The following is a 19,398-nucleotide window of genomic DNA, read 5'->3' on the forward strand; positions in this document are numbered from 1 at the left end:
TTGTAAAAACAATACTCAGTGTAGTGCATGTGTTACTAACTACTGACGTATTTTTTTTGTGTATTTAAAGAAAGCGTCTATTACAAACGAGTTTTGTCAAGAGAGTCTAACAGTGTGATTTTTCTCTGTTTTATTTCCATATATCGTCCCCGCTTCCAACAAAAATAAAAACAAAATACCACTAATAAATATTGAAACTACACAACAACACATGTCATGCGTAACACGATCGCCGTCATCCTGCTCATGATCATCTGAACATCGCTAAAATGATCATCACCATTTATCAACCATCAATCCAACAACCGTGTCGTGTGTGTTCATTCTCCCGTATTTCGCTTGTGAGCAGCCAGTAGAGTCCTTGTCCGACGATTTCCTTTTCCCCATGACCACCTCCCGACTATCTTACGCCTCGAGTCCGGAATCGGACCTGGAACTGAGCCCGGGACCATCGGCATCATTATCATTGGGCAACTTACCGCAATTGGTGAAGTCAAGCTCTGACCCTTCGATCGCCACTAATCAGGATAACTTGGATAGGGATAGAGAACTCGGTGATGGAATGCCACCACCATACACGGTAAGCTAACCGCATCCCTTTTCTATTTCTTTGTTTTTTGAACAGATTTAAATCGTACAAGTGAAAGGTCAAACAATGTTTTTTTGAGTTGAGGTGCTTTTCTGTTTAACTAGAAATACTGATTAAACTCAAGAATAATATAAGGGTATATAAATAAAAACTGGATTGTTGTTTGTCTTTTCACTCAATAAATAAATAATTTAATATTTAAACCATACTTGTGTCGTTCACTGAAAGTTCGGATAAAAAAGCAAAAAGGTTCGTGTCTTATTCAGGGTATTTTTAATCAAGTCTCCGACAGTAACTACTGTTCAATCAAGATCGTAAGAGCGGTTAATTTTTTTCTATCTTTTTTTTTTTGTCAATTGCAGTGCTGAACCTAGCTTAAATCTTGAATATGAGCTCAGTTTGCTGAAATATGTATTAATCGCATGTTTTGAATTGAATCTTCTCGTTATATGACTAGTTGAATCAGCTCTTTGTACACTTAGCCCATATATTGCGTGTACGTACACAAAAAAAGAGTGAGGTTAAATTTTGTCCGTTCGGCAAAATTAAATAGTGCGCTAGTGTGCGTACGCGAATCGTCATAAAGCTTTATGATCGCCAACAAATCAAATTAAATAATTGAAGAAATAAAAAAATATAATGAAAATTTCATTAAAATGTTTGTCAAGTTTTCGACCAATTGACCTCAACATACATTTAAATTGTTTCTTTGAACGACTAGGGAGGTTTCTGCAGCTTTGAATAATATCAAATTAAAATTTAATTTTAATATGATAACTTTATCCCCTGTCAAGAACCCGTACGACCATTCCGCACACCCACGGCGAATGACCGTCGACAACAAGTATGGTTTCTCATCCAAGAACAATATCGGAGCACCGATACCGCCTGACGAGGCGATATATGGCTCTTCGCGACCACCTCCACCGATTCAACAAAACAACACGAATCATTTTGGACCAGGTAAGAGCCAATTGTGCATAATTAAATCAAGCAGTAGTAGATTAATAGAAAACATTTTTCAAGTGCCAGATTTACCTCCTCGCATAGATCGTGCATCGAAACCATTGAACACCGTGTCCCCCAGCACGCCCGGGTCATCACTACCATCGCGAAACTCCAGCACGGGAGGAACCCTCGGACGGTCAGCCCAGGAACGACTTTTTGGCAACAAGACGTCAACGGACAATCTGGACCAGGCGGCCGATGATTACGCAACCCGAAGTCAAATGTTGAACGCGGCAGTGCAGGACAAGCGTGGTGCACCCATTAGCAATGGATTGAATTCTCTTGAACGGACGCAAAACTCGTCTCTCGATCGGACACGTCCTAATCAACCTCCGGGACATCCTACGACACCGAGCAAAGCAAACGGATCGTACGATAGCGTGTCCAGCTACGACTCCTACAACACGTCTCAGCTCACGGCGCAGAATATGAGGTTAGGACCCAATGCGCCCGATGATCTTAAATCGGTGCCGAAGTAAGTTTACTTTTGTAATGTAACAGGCGGTATCGGTACTGCTCAGAGGATGCAAAATAGTTTATTTTTGAACCATGTTGCTTTTACACAAAGGCCTAACACAAGCTTCTTGCATTTTTTTTTTTTTCAGTGGACGTGGCGGTACGGCACTAGCTCCAAATCAGTCAAATGTTTCGGATTATAATCGAACCTCTGGTAACAACGACCTGCTTATGACTCCACCACGGGGAGGTCATATGCACCCAGACAGAAACAATTTCAACGGTAAGTTGAAACACTGAATACTAACAGGCTGTCATGGTGTACTAAATGTAGACTCTGTAACAGGAACGCATGATGCACTCACGCCCAGAAACTCAGGAGAACGCAACACCGGTATGAACATTCCCCAGCGTCCCTCAAACCTGGCGCTGGAAAGTCCGAGGAAGCATATCATCGAAACAAAAACGGACTATGGCAAATATAGGTGAGTAGTTGATGAATTAGTACGTCTCACCTTTATTTGGTACTAGAAGGTAATCACGTTTTGGTAAAATGTACTTCTATTTTTTTCACGCTGCAGAATGCGACAACAATTCAAAGAGAATCTATTCAGTAACAAATCGCAGCCAAATCTACACTACTATACCTTATGTTGTCACAATCGTAGATTAATCTATTCCAAATATGATACCCTTGTCTAAAGTGCCTTCCAAAATACATTCCTCCTAAAAAAGACAAATAAATGATAATGGTGCTACAGTAGTCGTTGATCGTTCTCAATCCCTAGTCGTTCTCAATAACACGATCTATCTCTGAACACATTTTCATCACATATTTATGTAAAATATCTCTTTCCGCTGCATCCCTGTTACTCCACTCTGTGTTTCCCTGTTGTTATTTTATATAAACCTTGAAGTTACATCATATTGAAACATGTTTTTATGATTTTTGCCCACTCGTTTCATATGCATCATTCAACTCACGACACACGCACACATCACACAACAGTCGCAACAATTCAGCATCACAAGCCGATTATTCCAAGCCAAGTAAGGTACCACCACCAATGTTGGGGACACCTCCAGCGAACGGAAGCAACGGAGCACCATTCAAACCAGTTCCACCGCCCAAGCCTAAGAACTATAGACCTCCCATAGGTGGGGGTGGATCCAGCGGCAATGGCCCTATGAACTCTGGGCAGTGGGAAAATGGGGTAAGTCTAGGATGTCTATCTTGAATGTATGTTAAATTCTTATCTATGAAAAATTTCACAGGAACCGATATCTCCACGATCCCCGAATGGATTCTACTACCCGCCAATGTCATCCCACTATCACCAAGGCGTCGCCCACAATGTGCCAAGTTCACCGAACAATAACCATATGAATGTCAGCGGTGGACACCCGTCGCAAATACATCCTTATGGACAGTACGGTGGAAACGCCTACAACGGATACAACGGAAACAACAACGGCGGTCAATCTCACTACATGGGTAATTCTGGCCGAGATATGGGAATGGGTCCTAATAACGGTTATAATAGTAACGCACATCATCCATACGGAAATAATTACATGCATAGAGGTAGCGGGGGCCCAAATCATGGCATAGGTAACACCACATTTATACTAATTTACACAACTACACACAAGTTTCTCATGATTCACAAAATGCACATTCACGAGCAAACTTTTTAATCCCTGCATTCAAGGGGATAAATTCAAGTACGTATTAACATTCCAATCCTACATATCTACAGGTAATATGCCAATGCATCCATCTGAGCGACATCCGCTTGATTTAGCCGGTAGCCGTGAACAACGAGGATCGGCGTTTGAGTTGTACCGGAAGCCACAACTCGGTACTGCTGGGCACCATCATAACATGCGGTAAGTCCATGAACACAGTTAAAGTGTTACGCCACTTGAATATCCCGCTCCATTCTTTTGTGATACCTTGCCGCGTTCAATTTTAAATCTCTAATAAACTATCCTTCCAACAAATTCCATATTATAATATGGAACCATCCAAGTCAAACAAGATACTGCGACAAGTTTCACTAGCTCCCAAACCTATCCGTGAATCTAACCAAGAACCAAATTATACTAACAAAAATCCAACTCAAGTCCATTTTCACCGATATCCATGCCATAATATTTCCATTTCTGCCACGAAGATAAATGGCAAAACAAATCGCACTAACTTTTACCCTCATTTTTGTTGCGCATTTTTTATTTCATTTGTTACGAAATTCACTACTTATCTTGTGTCTCATGAATAAAGAATATACCGTTGTAATTGTGCGGTTATTCAGTCGACATTTCAAGAACATATTTTGGTTTAAAGGTTTACTTCACTAACTAATACATCGTTCAGCAGCTAGTTAAATTAACAGGAAAATAATAATGCTTGAAACTCTATTCATTGAACAGTTATAAATTGTAATGTTTGTTCAGTGACAACCTGTTAAAAGACTCAACCTAAATTGGTAATTTCTTTACCTTCCAAGTTTTATTAACTGCTTAGCTTAAATGAAACTATTCTAGTAACAGCAGTTGACGTTAGTATACCTCTATTCTACCCAATCTGTTTCTAACACTTTATTCGTTTAGTTTTCGCAAATGTTAATCCACTTTCCCCAGTAATACAAAATCGGTGCCGGTACGAATGAATGAGTCTGTCTTAACCAATTAGATTGCATGCGCGTGCAAGACGGAAGTGTGAGTGAGTGTCAGGTTTGCGTGACCGTTGCACAATCTTCGTGGAACGGAACAGTATCGAAATGTTCAAGGGTTGCGTAAGTAACAGGAAGTTTTCCTCCAACAAACTCCACGAAATTGCTAAACGAAATGGGGGAAAAGTTAGTGCATGTGTTGTGCCATGCATTAAGAGGCAAATATCCATCCTCATTAGTTTGAACTTGAATTGACCAGCCTTATAAAATTTATTCCATCAACTCACAAATACTCCCGCAGCGAGATGGACCAGCCAATGATGTCTATTCATGAGTTTAATCAGCACCAACAAAATTTAATGTACCAAGAACGACTCCGACAGCAGCAGCAACAACCGCTCCCTCCGATTCCGGGTTCGTCCGGATATGACATGTACAGCAGAAATATACCTCATCCGGGATTGCCACCGGAGCTACCAGCAAAACCCCCAAAGAAAAATATACTGAAATCTCCTTTGAAGGCAATCAAAAACGTATTCATAAAGACTACAAGACCCCTCCGAAGACAAGTGAGTCTGGCGGAGGCTGATAAAAAGTTACGACCGATCTTAAAACGACAACATTCAATGATGGAACCACGCTCGTCCCGCATGATGGATACTCGCTTCCAGGAAGCGGCCTACGACCCACGGCAGTACTATGCCCAGCAGCAGTATTATGGCGATCCAAGACAGTCAATGTCGCCGCCACCCCCACAGCATTCCATGAGGGGAGGTTATCAAATGCACGAAGAATATCATCCGAAAGATCCCAACAGTACCTACCAGAACTTGGAGACGGAATCAATCTATGGAAATTATGGCGGTGCTGGTGGCTATTACGACCAAGAGCAAGAAAATCTCTACGCAAACAGGGCACTCATCGAGCTGGAACGTTCAAGGCCTGGACTTGCACCGGGTTCAGGATCTAACACTACCGGTCGGAGAATTGTTCGTCGACACAGTATGGCCGATCGTAGCGCTCCTTCGCCAAGTTTCAACAACATTAATCGCCGACGAATGGGTTCCGAAAGGTATCAAATGGAAATGAACACGTCGGTGAACGACGAATCCATCTACCAGAGTAAGAGTGGATCGTACATGTACAACGATTCACGTGATCCAAATCGCCGTATTATGGATGAACCGGTGTATCAGAGCAGAAGAGAGATGCACAGAGATCATCTTTATCAGAGCAAGAAGCAAATGCAGGATCGCATCCAACAGAGCCGACTGGAGATGATTCAAAATCAGCACCGCGACAGAAGTGAATCTCCTGGAAGTTCGGGTCGTGTACACGTTGCAACAGAATCAAGCTCGAGTTCTCCCAACTCTCCCGCAAGCTCTACGTATTCTACGCGCAAGGAACTAAAGGAAAAGGGTATCAAACCACGCACTCAACTTCGAGATCAAATTTATCAATCAAGGCGGGAAGCAATGGAGTCCATGGCAGAACCAGACTATGTCTCACGGAGGGAACTTAAGCACGAACCAATTTACGAGTCCAAAAATGAAATCGATGGAGCATGCTCTCAAGAATTTAGCAAACTTCAAATAAACGAAGAAAATCTTGATGCGAAACCAGAGGAGATATCGGAGCATTCGAATATCAATCCTTCGGAATCCTGCACAAATGTGGAGGATGCTACGCCAACATCTGAAACGGAAGCCATCGATAACCTATCGAAAGCACCTCTAGCAATATCCGAGGACGATGATGAGGAAGAAACTCTTACCAAGATAAACGAATCTGACTTACAGAAGGCCACAGCTAGCAAGGCTTCGACTCCTCTCAGTTCTCGCGCGACTCACATTTCAAACTTCCTGAAACGAACCGGTCCTCCACCTCCGGCCTTTCAACCACCACCACCCCCAACAACAACCGTACCTCCGGCTTCAGTCGTCAGCCCAAGTGCCGCTGAAGTGTACGCTAGTAAAACCTCCATCGAAACCCAGTACACCTCTCAGATGAGCCTTCCAATAGGGCCTCCAAACGCGCACAGTACTCCGTTTGCCAGTGAAATGTCCCTGGGATTGCCTCCGCCGAGACAACCCATCACACGACGAGGGGTTTTTGACGCTTCCGGTGGAACTCTGGCGGATCCTATTTGGAATGTTTCACTCCAGATACCACCTGGTGCCATCCCGGCTGGTATCAAGCAGGAGATTTACTTCACCGTTACCGATCCACGTCTCAGTGAAAGCGTCGGTGGTCCTCCGTTGGATATGGAAAACGGTTGGTTCTACGATTGTTCCTATTTGCTAGCCACAGTAGTATTTTGTTTCGTTTTTTTTTTTCTTTAATTTTGTCTTTTCAAATAACTCAATTTGTTTTCACATATAAAGTTACTTTATGTTTAAGTTTCATGACTCATAATTATGTTTCTTATCATTCGTTTTATTATTTATTCGATGCTTTCGTGTCATACATTTAACATTTCAAAAAAAAAAACAAATCTGTGTGTGCACCCTTGTGTGAAAGTGTGTTGTGTGTGTGTGTTTTTGTTATATTTTACACTTTGAGTTGCATGATTTTAGTAGGTAGTCTTTAACATTAAGTAATGATTTATATTTTACTAACACACTATTTCATTGAATGCATTAGAATCTTGGTTAAAAGTCGTTTAAAATTTAATTAAATTATTTCTGCAAACATTTGATCAATACCGAGCTACAATGTATCTGCACACTCTCAATTCATGGAGAAGAAACTCAGAATAGCGTGCAATTTGACCATTTTTAGAAGTGCCAAATAATGTTTTGCCCATAGCTTGTATGGAAGGTCAGGGCGCACGGCGTGTCCGAAGTGAAATGTTTTAGCCCATAGGAAATTTCTGGGTAAAGTTTTGTTTCAGCTTCCTGATTAAGATTGAGCATGAAATCAAATAGTCTATTGGTGAAAGTTGAAGTTTTCAGAAAAAAAAATACTTATCCCATATCCAGGTTTTTAAGCGAAAATGGCGTTCGAAAGGTGAACGCCCGAAATGTCAAAATCACGCAGTGGTACCAACATTACGAAAAAAGTGTGCCATGGCATGACAGCCACATTTTTTTCTAATGTTGGTGCTACTGCGCGATTTTGACATTTCGGACGTTCACCATTTGAACGCCATCTTCTCTTAAAAACCTGGATAATGGAAATTCAAAATATTCTATCAGTGTTTTTATTACATTCTAATTTTATATACTTTTTTTTCAAAAAACTCTTATCAAATGTCCCATTTTCAGATATTTTACATTTGTTCATAGAATATAAAAAAATGAGTGTAAAAACACTGACAAAATATTTTGAGTACCGCCATTTGGAGCAAATTGGGACAGCTGTTTTAGCCAGGTTCTTGCATTATTTTTTGATATTTTTTGAATGATTTCGGTTAGAACAGCCACAGATCAACTGAATTAGTGCATAGATTTCTTAATTTGAAGTTTTAAATGCTTCAATAACTGGTGTCCTTATTCAGACTGTAGTCCCGTTTCACCCCAGTTGACGATACTACATTTTCTTCACAAGGAATATGAATCTGATGGGTGTTCTTGGTTTATAACATTTTGCTTCCGTCACGTCCACGTCATGGGGCGGTTCGTTTCTCGTACATATTGCATGCAATTATGACTTGTATGCACCCGCAGCGACGAACCTTCCCTACTCTATACACACATATTAGAAAAAAAAAAACCTTCAAGACCTCCCAAAATATTAAAAACAAAATCAGATTGCACATGGCTCAAGGACCTTCTAGGTATGTTGTGTATACTTCCTCATGAATTGAAACTGAGCAAGCACTGTATCAATTTTCGCAATTTTAAAATTCTTGTAAGTTTTACCGTGATAAAGAAAGCTCTAAATTTCTACTTTCAGTTACTTTACTCTAGTACCGTATCAAATTGCATGCATTTTATTCTTGTATCATATTATCTGACTATTGCCAAGTAGGAATCTTGAAATATGGACCGCCAAGACTTTTTCTTTATTAAGATAACTAGAGACTGAACCAAAATCACAAATCTGTAATGACTTATCCAATTAATACTAGATACAGTAAATACATTTAAATGATATGATATAATAAGATTTGATTTCATTTGAGTTAAAGTTTGCCCAGCAATAACAACCTGCATGCTTGTCCGACTGCCGTCTACAGCACATAACTGAAATTACCCATCCACATTCTAATCGCACTCTTATAACCCTCCATCACAGGTGAAACAATGCTTTCGCCGCTGGTTATGTGCGGTCCCCAGGGAACGGAATTCCTGCAGCCCGTTACGCTAAACATACCCCATTGTGCCGGCCGGACAACGTCACTGGGACTTTCGCTGAAGGCAACCGACAGCGAGAAGAATCTGCAAACCGACTGGGACAACATCGAGCTTCCTAGTAATGCAGCTGCGCACACGGTCTCCGTTAAAGTGGATCACTTCTAGAATACTTCCGTGGGTACCACTCGTACTCCTTGCTGAAGATAAAAGGGAGCGGTTTAAGTTTTTGTTCAACTACCACTGTATATCACAAAGAAATGTTTTATGTGCCTTTATTTTACACTATTATTTTGAATTTACCAAGCAGAGTTGAATGTTTCATTGTACGATGTCGCTTAACATGTAACAATTGCCATCAGAACAGTATAAAATATATTTGAATATGATATAAATATTATTCTATCAGAGAAAAAATCATTGCCATCATGCATCAAATGTGTAGATAAATATAAACACTAGTTATTACTTAGCCATGAAAATATAAACTTTCCAAAACACCATCATTTTATAATTATAAATATTTGGATACCATACCAACTAATGGATTCTGTAACATATTACACGGAAAATCAATGTAAAATACGTAGCTCGAAAACTGGTAGTGGTTAGTCCTTGTAAAAGATAATGTTCATTGCAAATGTAACGAGGAAACTGTAAATTTATACTATAAAACATGCATAAAAAGTGTTTAATAAAGCTATTTTTAGAATAACTTATTATGCTGTTTTGAATCCGAAATCCGAAACAAACAAAAAAATATCTTCTCCAATCAGGATTTCATAGCTAGTCGCGTAGTTGCTTACGTGTTTTGGCATTATTGGAAGCAAACGTCTGCTTTATGTGGATTAATCGGACCACTCACTGGACTCACAATCTAGAAGTCACTGGTTACCGAGGAGGACGCAAACAAATCTATGTGGTAAGTGTAAGATTCCTACTGGGAACCAGGTGTCCGAAGGCATGACACGTTGAGGCAATCCAAACCTCTCTTCACACCTAAGCTCCGGGATTCGAACTGACGATCTTTGGATTGTGATTCGAACTGCAGACTATACCGAAACAGGTTTATACTTTTCTTAGGGAGACGACTCATTCACATGGACTAATGTAACGACCTGACCATTAGGTTAAGTCCGGACCGACATTTACATTCCTATACGACGGAAGGCGTGATCAGACAAATATCGTCTAAAAATGTGCCAACACCAAAAGATCTGAAGCAGAGGCGTATCAGTGTTTAAAAATTAAAAAGAAAACAAACTAATGTTGCAAATAATATTCATTCTTGATTTTTAAAAAGAAATATTAAGATATCGTTCAAAAATGTGTTTATTTTATTTAGTTTTATATTGAATTGTTATGCAATTGTATTTTGTCGATTGCAATTAAGGTCGTAGATGGTGTCATTCACTCCTGACTGTCAATGATGGTTCTGAATTCAAGGTCCAGACATAGTAAATTGAAATGAAAAATTAATCACGATATGTAAAATGCTTCTACAAACAACACACAGAAAACCATTTTTCGATTGATACATTCTGAATCATATTTGAATGTTTTTCTAAAACAAACATGGCCGCCAAATGGCGAACCGGGAATGATACCTTTCAGAGTCTTAAATACCCTGATATCATTAAAGTTTAAAAAAATATTTTTTTATTGGTCGTTGCATTTTTTTAAATATCCTAATCACAACAATATATAAAACCAACAGGCTGTTTTTTTAATCATGAAATTTATTGAAGCTAAACCTCCAACAAAAATTGGAACAATGTTTTTGTTTGCAAAACTCAAAGAATTTACCAAATTGATTTCTACAAAGTTCTAGGATCTAGAAATCCTTAAAATTCACACAAGAATTCGTAGAAAACCAGTTTAGCAGTTTTCAAAAATCAGTCGTGTTGTGTGGGCAAATAATTTAAACGAAAATTCAAAACAACCATTGTCATTAAAATATGATTATCCCATCGATCGTCCGTCTTTCCTTTCCTCACATAATAAGATTTACTGCCAATGGTTTGCTGACCCTCCTACGGCACTTACTACTGACCTACATCGGAAGGCGCGAAAATCAGACACCATGGAAGATGAAATAATTAGACGGCACCGGTAACCACTGTAACGAATAATGTGCCTTCGGGTGATACACAAACGATTACAGCATAGCTGCCATAAGTGGGCTAAGCCAAAAGAGAGACCCCATAGCGCACAGCCTCGATCGTCGCTGACCGTACACGGGCCTCTGGGTGAGATAGATCGTCACCGTTGTGCCCTCTTTGGGCGGAAGCTATGATTGGTAGCATTAAGATTTTTTTAAAATTTATTTCTTGTTACATTCTTGGCAATCCTTTAAAGGAATGTATAAAGATTTCTGCATACCTTTTTTTTATTTCTGTGGTCAAGTTTAGACAAAGATTGCACAACAACGACGAACTTCTCTTTCGCGTATCAACAATCCTACCGAAAGCGAAAATGCGGAGAAATTAATTCAACAAATGCAAAGAGAATCAACAACGGAACGATGCAGAGTTATGCGAAACATGAAGTAATAGCAGATTTTCATAAATTTTTGCAGAGAAAATTGCACACTGCTTTACTCTAGCGTCAAGTCCAGGCTGAATCGTTTTTATATCATAAAACTTTTTTTTTTGTTTATAATACTGGAAAATGTTTTAACATTCCAGAACTTGGCAGAACGTGATTTGATCAAATCTGTAATTTTTCCTCTCCGAGCGTACGAATCCCATGGATTTGTTTTTTTTTTGTGTTTGCAGAAAAACTGTACATTCAGCGTGTGATATTGTGATGTATTTTCTCACAAAGGTGATTTGAATTATACTTTCTTTTTTTGCTGTGTAACCAGAAAAAAAAATAAAACACGAGTTCAATGTCACCGAATTTAACAAAAACAATATCACAAATAAGACAGTTGTGCATACCTTCGCTGCATGTAAACACATTCACTTTTTACTATAAACTCCAGCATAGAAGGAGTTGGCACAATGATAGCAGCTCATGGTTGCGTAACACTGCGTTAAATCAAATAAGTCAGGATAAATTGGTTTGCAATTACCAAGCGATTATCGAAAGCAACACGTGAAACACAGGCAAGTGTATAGGTTCAAACAGTAGCCTTATGCTTTACCGCTCCTTCGTTACTTAGCTTCGACTTCAATTTTGATCAGAGGGTGAAGCGAGGAACGCGAAAATGTAATCAAATTTTATAAACTCACCAACCTTCGTAAAATGTTATTATTATGATTATGAACCCCCCAGATAATTAAGTCATTCGCGTTTTTATCTTTGCGAATCATAAATTAATAACCCCAATGCACCCTACCCCAAATGCGTCGTCGAGGCTTCATCCCCTGCTGCTTTTTGCCACCCAACGACGATGTTCAACTGCTGCCGGGTTTTCGATATGTAGAGCGAGGAAAATGCAACCACTCGTATTCGTCACTCACGTTCAAGACGTCGCGGCGCGCGTATGGTCGTTGGTGGTGGTCACCACCTCTGTCCACAGTGGAACATCGGAGCATTGCATAAACTAGAATTACCAGACCGGGTGGGTTGCGTTGCGTTACTTGCGTTGAAAGTGAAATGAAATGAAAGTGATGGTGATAACTAGTGAGCGATTATGGGTTGTACTCAGTGAAATGAATTTTCTTTTCTGTTTCCGTTCCAGGACTAGATTATAAAAGCAAGAAAATCAAACATGTTTAGTTTTCAAACCGGTAGAAGTGATTGAATTACAAAACAGAAAAGCAACCAAGAAAGTTAGTGGATTTAAAAATAGTAGGGGGAGAGGGGTAATATGCACTGCCTACGTTTCACCAAATTAACTTATTCTTTCTTGGAAAAAAGTATGCAGTTGTGTGAGGGAAAACAATTAAAGCACAGCTACAAAAATTTCATAATCCTACACTGCCCATGATCGCATAAATGTCCCATGTGCAAAAAACAGCAAGCTGAGAAAAACGAATTTGAAGTTTATCTCAGACGGTCCCGGTGGCGATTGGTTAAGCCCACGATTGGCGCAAAGCGAATGAAATGTGTATGGAAATTACTGTGGGGAAACTTGCATTTTTAACATTTTTTTATTTACAAAATTCACGTTTCATTATTTTAAGAAACTAACACCGGATGTCCTGAACAACTCTCCCGAAGACAGTAACTATGGTGCTAAAGAGCGTCATAAAATAGATACAGAGTTTTCAAATGTAGTGTATTGAAATAATCAGTGAAACTCAAATTTTTTGCCAACATTGCCAAAGAAATTATGAAATTCAAACAAACATGATTGTTCTTATATTTTGATGAACATTAACTAAAACCGTTATGAAACAATGTTCAGAAGACGTTAGTTTTAGTTAAATTGCACCCCAATTCCTCAATATATATTCTAGTTAGCGCAAGTTTTCGCTTGACTTGGCAGTGTTGGCAAAAAGTAGGATTTTTACCGAGTATTTCGAAATGTCTCACTTAGAACGCATCAGTAACTTTTTGTTTAGAAGACAACTTTAGCCACCATACTGGCCTTGGGAGAGAGTTGTTAAGACGCTCCTAGGGCTTTACTTCTAAAGGTGTTAGGTTAATGAAATAATAAAACATGACTGTTGTAAATTACAAAAATGTGAAATATGCAAGATTCCCCATAGTAATTTCCATATAAAGGTTTGACTGTATAAAAACGTCGTAGGCCTACTTTTATGCATACCTATCAACTCAGAATCGAAAACTGAACAAATCCGTAGTAACGTTTCAAAAGGGCGTAACCTTGAAGTTTGAAGATCTCAAGTTTCAAGTTGTTGAATTTATGTAAATTTTTGGAAGCCGAATATTTTAAAATGTAATTAAATTGGTTCAAGCCACTGTAATTAAATCACCCTTTATAACATATAGTGAGGGCCTTCCTCACGTGTGAGAATTTAGAAAGTTTTAATTTACGAAAGAATAAATACAATGTACATCATTGCCCATCGATTTAAAGCGATACAAAATATTCAATTTCAGCGATAATGATATTAGCAAACACCAATCGATATGCCTTAATTGAATTACTTTCCTTCCGCAGGAAAAAAAACCTTCTAACGACCTGTCGTCGCTCAGAATCGTGATGTTACTCGAATAGTTCGGAGCTGACACCAAAGTTTCACGTTGAAATTCGACGAATCCACAACGGCTGCTTCTCTCGCGATGATGGAAGGAATTCAAACGGGTGTTGTAAAGTGTGGTGGCTACCGGTACGACGACGGAACTCGCTATATCGGGGACTGGAACCAGCGAGGCCAGAAACATGGCATGGGAAGCATGATGTTTTCCGACGGCACCCGGTACGATGGCGCCTTTAGTAATGGCGTTTGCTCCGGATTAGGAGTGATGGTGAGTTGAATGTGGAGAGAGACATTTTCTTAAATGTGTAAATCGATTTCAAAACTGGAAACGTTCTCATGCAACATCGGTGCAACAAAATTTGAGTTTATGCCACTAGTTGGAAAACGGAGATTTTTTCGGAACGAGTCTTTCCGTCATCAGGGGTGACATTGGGTCTGGGGTGAGATTGGGTCATACAAAAATGCTGAAGTTTGTATGACCCAAATTCAACCCCCCAGGCCCAATGTCACCTCTGATGATGGTACTGAAAAATTGAATTTTTCAGCAATTGTATCAGAAGTATTGCTTTTAAATTTTTTGTTGTAAAAAGTAAGCCGTTTCGTCGTTCGAGAAAGAAAGGAAAGTCAATGGTTTTACATTGGATTTGCAAAAAGTAGTATTTGAATCCTGAATTTCGACCCATTTTGTTGTACGGTGTTAGAAAATGGAAACGCACGGTAGTTGAAATGATTTAAATTGTGATAAAAATGCTGTAACACATTTATTTTTTTCTTTCCTTTTCACAGTGTTTTCCTGATGGAGCAAAGTAAGCTACTTTTCAAAGTTATAGCACAGAAGTCTGTGGTATCGTGTAATAAATTTAAACATTATTTCAATAATTTGAGTAAGGGAAAAATTGTATTTCCAACTGTTTTCTATTATCGCCTATTCTGCACTTGGAGCATGAGCTTTTAACTGTAACTAAAAAATAAACACCGTCAGCAGGGATGACAAATCGTCGCTTGTGTGCTATCTTGTGACACGTCCTATCTGTTTACAGCAGACGTGTCACAAGAGAGCACACAAGTGACGAAATACCACGAAAATAGGATCAAATCCATAACTTGCAAACTAACGTATTTTTCTCTCTTTGATTATTATCATAGATATAAATGACCGTCATAATGCTTATGAAAATACATGCTCTTTCCCTCTATGCGATTAAAAAATATAAATAAGTGAAAACACGGTTCTTTGTGCAATTCTCCAAGTCGGTGTGTAAAAACCAACCATTACCGATTCGGTTTCGTTATTTTCCACCACAGGTACGAGGGCGAGTTTATGCAGGGCTGGTTCCATGGCCACGGAGTGTTTTGGCGATCGGACGGCATGAAGTACGAGGGCGAGTTCCGGGGCGGTCGAATTTGGGGTCTTGGTTTGATTACGTTCAGTGATCAGAGCCACGGATTCCCGCGAAACGAAGGATTCTTCCAGGACTGCCGGCTGGTGCGAAAGAAGCGATGCCCCGAGGTGATCCAGCGCGCCCAAAAAGTGGCCCTCATGGCCCGGGCGCAGTGCGACCAAGGAAACTAAACCATGCCATAGAGTCTCATCACGGACGGAGTCGAATGAATTGATGCTTTAATTATTTTAAAACGATTTTATTGTGTTTTTGTTTTACTATGTAAACGAAAAATAAGCACTTCCCTAACCGCTCGCGTTTATTGTCTACAAGATGAAAGAAATCTTTCCCGTACAACTGTTATTCGTCGGGCTTGCTTGTGCCAATCAGGAACCACTGCAACCTAGCAGCAACGGCGGCGCTCCTCACTAAACGCTTGTGGTCGTCCAGAGCAGCTTGCAGGGCCGTCAAAACGTCCTGCTTAAATGGCAACAGCAAGAACGGAGGATACTTGGTGGTGTAAAGCAAACATTCCAATGCAAGAATACGCACTTTCTGTAAGAATAAAAAAAAAAAGCTGTTAAAAAAAGGTTTAGGAAAGGAAAAAGCTTAAAGAAAATTCTTACCATTGATGATTCGAAAGCGGCTAACTTGGACAGTTGAGGAAGTAGGGTTTGCAGATGGTCGCGGAAGAAAACATCTTCTTCCTTCACAAAATGAAGAACAATTTTGAGCGCTGTTACCAGCACATGATCGTCGGCCACCGATAAACACTTCAGAAGGATAGGACCAACCTGGAAAATAAAAGAAAATTGTTGAAATAAAGTTACTTCGGAACGACCGACATGGGTCTTTTTACCTTTTCCATGTTCATCTTCAGCACTAAATGAGGTGCAATTTTGTACACGAACACAAGCGCCTTCAAATGTGTTTCGCCGTACTGTTCAACTTTCTGCTCCAGCTTCTTCATTACGAATACAAACAGTTTTTGTTTGAACAAATTTTTAATCAACGGTAAATGCAGCGCTGGGAATTCAGCAGACAGAACCTCAAACGCAAGAGCCGCAGCATGGCCAAGGCTTGGATGGTCCAACAAGTCGGCAATATCGTCGACTATCTCTCCGGCTAGCGGGTGCCCTCTGGCAAGCAAGCCTTTTCCGATCCACGACAAGATGCCGACGACTCGCTTGTTGTGACTCTTCAACTCCTCCCGCAGGAACGCTAGCATCTTCATCAGCACGTTTCGATGGTGTTCATCATCTGGCATTCGATTGAAGAGACTGCAGAGCAGATGGTCGCAGAGGGTTTTCACGTTCTCATCTTCCGCGTTGAGGGATAACTTGGTTAGATCATGTACCAAATTCTCAAAGTGGTCTTCGATTGTGATCGATTCATCCAGGTACCCAAGTACACCGGAAGTCAGGTAGAGATCCGTGAGCCGTGTCAAATCTATACCCGTCAAGTGCTTTGTTACAATTTTCTTTTGTACCTCTGGCGACAACTGTTTCATCAAAGCTTTCATGAGCGTTGACATGGCGTAGAGATAGTCTGATGTGTACGATGAACTTTCCTCGTGCACTTGCTCGTTGAATTTGTCAATCAGGTTATACTTGGTGTGCAGTTCCTCCGCGAGCACACTTGCAGTTGGTTTCTGCAAAGCAACTTCTAGTGATTGTAGGACCAAGATGCCGACTTCCTGTTGTGTGTGCGCGAAAACGAGGTTTAGGAAAAATTGCACGATCTTTTCGCGCATCGGTTCCAACGGAAGCAGACAAGATAGTGCGTTGAAAATCCGCAAAGTTGACGGAGACGGTGAATCATAGTTTTTGGCAACCAGCTTGTCAACGATAACGTTCATGACTTCAACCGAATAATGCACGGCAAACTGATACAAACAATCTTCAACATTGAGCTGCTCATTTCCCGCCGATAGGAGTATGTGGACGATATTCGTGTAAACGACAAATCTGTTCTCATCCGCAATTACCTGGGGAATATTCGTAACACTGGTAAACGCCAGCTTCTTCAGCTCACTGGCATCGTCCTCCTGGACCAGTATTTGTATAAATTGTTTCTGGGCTGCACCAACAATCTCCTTATCCAGTTGCAGCAGAACGCCCATTTCCTTGCACACATACAAAATTTGTTGCAAAGCTTCAATCAATGCAACCTTTTGCAGTGCTCCGAGTGTATCAATGTGTAGCTGCGAAAGTATCAATGGCACAAGCTTGTTCGTCACGAAGAGCGCTGCACCAGACGATGCCGAAGCACATTCCAGAGCGATCTTAATACTGTTGTTGAAAAGTTTGGAAGCCACGTCGGAGATTCCTCCCAACAGTGAGATGAAAACGTTTGTGAGGAAGTTTTCCTCGACTTTGCTATCCGTTTGTGCGGCAACAACTACCGTCTTGGTAGCTTCCAGTGCCAGGTCAAACACTTCCTTGTTTCCACTTCCTGGTAACATTTCCAATTTCAATGCTTTCCACACGTCGTCCAACTGGGGCTGAATTTCGGCGATCGTAAAAACGTGACAACACTTAATCTGTAACAAAATTTAAGAGGGTAAGTGTTTGAGAGTTTGATCATGCCGCCTTAACAACCATCCGTCTCCACTGAATTGCAATTTGATGGAAACGCAGTATGGTTTATTAGAAAAAAAACATATTTTCTCACCAGCAAACGCAGCGAATCCAGCTTGGCAATATTTAAAGTACTGTCCAACTTTTCCAGCAGCAAAACAATGCAATGCTCCGCAAATTCCTTCGTTCCGCAGAGACAATCTTCAAGCTTGACCGCCAGCATATCCCGCGTTATCGGTTCGGGGTCGTTCTGATTGGGATGGAAATCTATTGGGAAGTAGCACGCAAACACCTCGAACATTTCCTCAACCATATGGAACAGTGAATAGCGCGCCAGGAACGTTGGAATAAAGTTAAACAGGAAAATCAAATTCCGCGGATCTCGTTCTCCGTCGATTGCTCCAATGACACCGTACACAAAGTCCGGTCCCATCGACTTAAGCTCTTCCTCGTGGGTCTCAGAAAATATCTTGATGATGTTCATATATTTGGAGCGGTCGCCCTTTGCTTGGCTCTGACAAGGAATGCTCAGGAACAACGAGCTCAGCAGTTTACACGCGGCTCCTTTCGGAATGTGGTTCATGTTAGCCAACGCCAACAGTCCATCGAGTATCGTCGGGATAATGGTATGGTGATCTTTCATCCGATCGCAATAGAAAGTTACCAGAAAATCAAGCTGCTGTTCCGACAAAAAATCCGTTGGCAGCTTTTCCAAAACGCTCGACAACAACGAGGTCGCCTTCAACCTCATTGCCGGTTCCTCGTGCGTCAGAGCAGGTCCCAGTTCTTCTACAAACTCGGACAGATCCAGCTTTCGCGAAGCAATATCTGTTAGAAAAAAAAAACTCAGTTATGACAAAAAAGAGCCACAGCCCAAAACCAAACCCAAGTCCATGTACTTTACCTTCGCAGACCTTATCGCACTTGTGGTGAAGCTTGGCGTCATTTTTCAAAACTTCAACCAGCGTCGAATGTGACCACGGAAACTTCATTTCCTGACAAACCCTTCCGGAGCTAAGCACTGCAGAAACTAGACTAATTTTGATTCCAAATTAAACGACAAAGTTAATTAACTCAGCGTTCTAAATCACGAGCACACTGCTGGGAGTAGATAACCTTCGTTGTTGCAGACAAAGAAAACATAAACAAAGAATGACATTTGAACACGGCAAATGCAAGTTGTTTTAAATTCGACTCGTTTTAGTAGCAGCTAACCCTCGGCTGCTTGGATAGTCTTTTTTTAATTATTATCTAAATATTTATTGATGTCCATGCCTAGAAAGATCCGAATGTGATA

The 19,398-nt window shown here is 40.5% G+C and overlaps 3 protein-coding genes across 13 annotated transcripts in view; 2 read left to right on the plus strand and 1 right to left on the minus strand.

The window, feature by feature from the left end:
• The window catches only part of LOC120422730 (tight junction protein ZO-1), a 45,632-nt gene extending 35,890 nt beyond the window's left edge, over nucleotides 1-9,742 (plus strand). For 5 of the 11 annotated variants that reach the window (XM_039586258.2, XM_039586265.2, XM_039586264.2 and 2 more), the window contains 10 exons: nucleotides 350-580; nucleotides 1,384-1,552; nucleotides 1,616-2,072; nucleotides 2,203-2,336; nucleotides 2,400-2,538; nucleotides 3,063-3,267; nucleotides 3,329-3,665; nucleotides 3,814-3,943; nucleotides 5,030-7,002; nucleotides 8,968-9,742. In XM_039586258.2, coding sequence (XP_039442192.1) covers nucleotides 350-580; nucleotides 1,384-1,552; nucleotides 1,616-2,072; nucleotides 2,203-2,336; nucleotides 2,400-2,538; nucleotides 3,063-3,267; nucleotides 3,329-3,665; nucleotides 3,814-3,943; nucleotides 5,030-7,002; nucleotides 8,968-9,191 — 3,999 coding nt within the window. In that variant the 3' untranslated portion in view covers nucleotides 9,192-9,742. Of the gene's footprint in view, nucleotides 1-349; nucleotides 581-1,383; nucleotides 1,553-1,615; nucleotides 2,073-2,202; nucleotides 2,337-2,399; nucleotides 2,539-2,634; nucleotides 2,981-3,062; nucleotides 3,268-3,328; nucleotides 3,666-3,813; nucleotides 3,944-5,029; nucleotides 7,003-8,967 lie in introns of those variants that run through there. The other 6 variants (XM_039586260.2, XM_039586262.2, XM_039586263.2 and 3 more) reach the window with 6 other exon arrangements.
• Nucleotides 9,743-12,447: 2,705 nt separating this feature from the next.
• Nucleotides 12,448-15,831, plus strand: LOC120422733 (MORN repeat-containing protein 4 homolog). The gene is made up of 4 exons (XM_039586271.2): nucleotides 12,448-12,591; nucleotides 14,101-14,408; nucleotides 14,927-14,946; nucleotides 15,446-15,831. The coding sequence occupies exons 2-4, from the start codon at nucleotides 14,223-14,225 to the stop codon at nucleotides 15,711-15,713; spliced, it is 474 nt and encodes a 157-aa protein (XP_039442205.1). The 5' UTR covers nucleotides 12,448-12,591; nucleotides 14,101-14,222; the 3' UTR covers nucleotides 15,714-15,831.
• On the minus strand, nucleotides 15,761-19,251 carry LOC120422732 (MMS19 nucleotide excision repair protein). The gene is made up of 5 exons (XM_039586270.2): nucleotides 19,006-19,251; nucleotides 18,196-18,929; nucleotides 16,382-18,064; nucleotides 16,149-16,316; nucleotides 15,761-16,077 (listed from the first exon to the last, which is right to left on the minus strand). Exons 1-5 carry the CDS (start codon nucleotides 19,091-19,093, stop codon nucleotides 15,883-15,885), a joined length of 2,868 nt encoding a protein of 955 aa, XP_039442204.1. The 5' UTR covers nucleotides 19,094-19,251; the 3' UTR covers nucleotides 15,761-15,882.
• Nucleotides 19,252-19,398: the final 147 nt, after the last annotated feature.

This window comes from Culex pipiens, chromosome 3 (genome assembly GCF_016801865.2).
Source record: "Culex pipiens pallens isolate TS chromosome 3, TS_CPP_V2, whole genome shotgun sequence".
NCBI lineage: Eukaryota > Metazoa > Arthropoda > Insecta > Diptera > Culicidae > Culex > Culex pipiens.

What these genes read in the sequence shown, in the direction of transcription:
- LOC120422732 (XM_039586270.2), bottom strand. Translation starts at nt 19,093, where the DNA reads ATGAAGTTTCCGTGGTCACATTCGACGCTGGTTGAAGTTTTGAAAAAT. An exon ending in TGGATTCGCTGCGTTTGCTG is followed by an intron (nt 18,065 to 18,195) that starts GTGAGAAAATAT and finishes ATTTTGTTACAG; the next exon opens with ATTAAGTGTTGTCACGTTTT. An exon ending in TGAAGATGAACATGGAAAAG is followed by an intron (nt 16,317 to 16,381) that starts GTAAAAAGACCC and finishes TTTATTTTCCAG; the next exon opens with GTTGGTCCTATCCTTCTGAA.
- LOC120422733 (XM_039586271.2), top strand. Translation starts at nt 14,223, where the DNA reads ATGATGGAAGGAATTCAAACGGGTGTTGTAAAGTGTGGTGGCTACCGG. An exon ending in GCTCCGGATTAGGAGTGATG is followed by an intron (nt 14,409 to 14,926) that starts GTGAGTTGAATG and finishes TCCTTTTCACAG; the next exon opens with TGTTTTCCTGATGGAGCAAA. An exon ending in TGTTTTCCTGATGGAGCAAA is followed by an intron (nt 14,947 to 15,445) that starts GTAAGCTACTTT and finishes TTTCCACCACAG; the next exon opens with GTACGAGGGCGAGTTTATGC.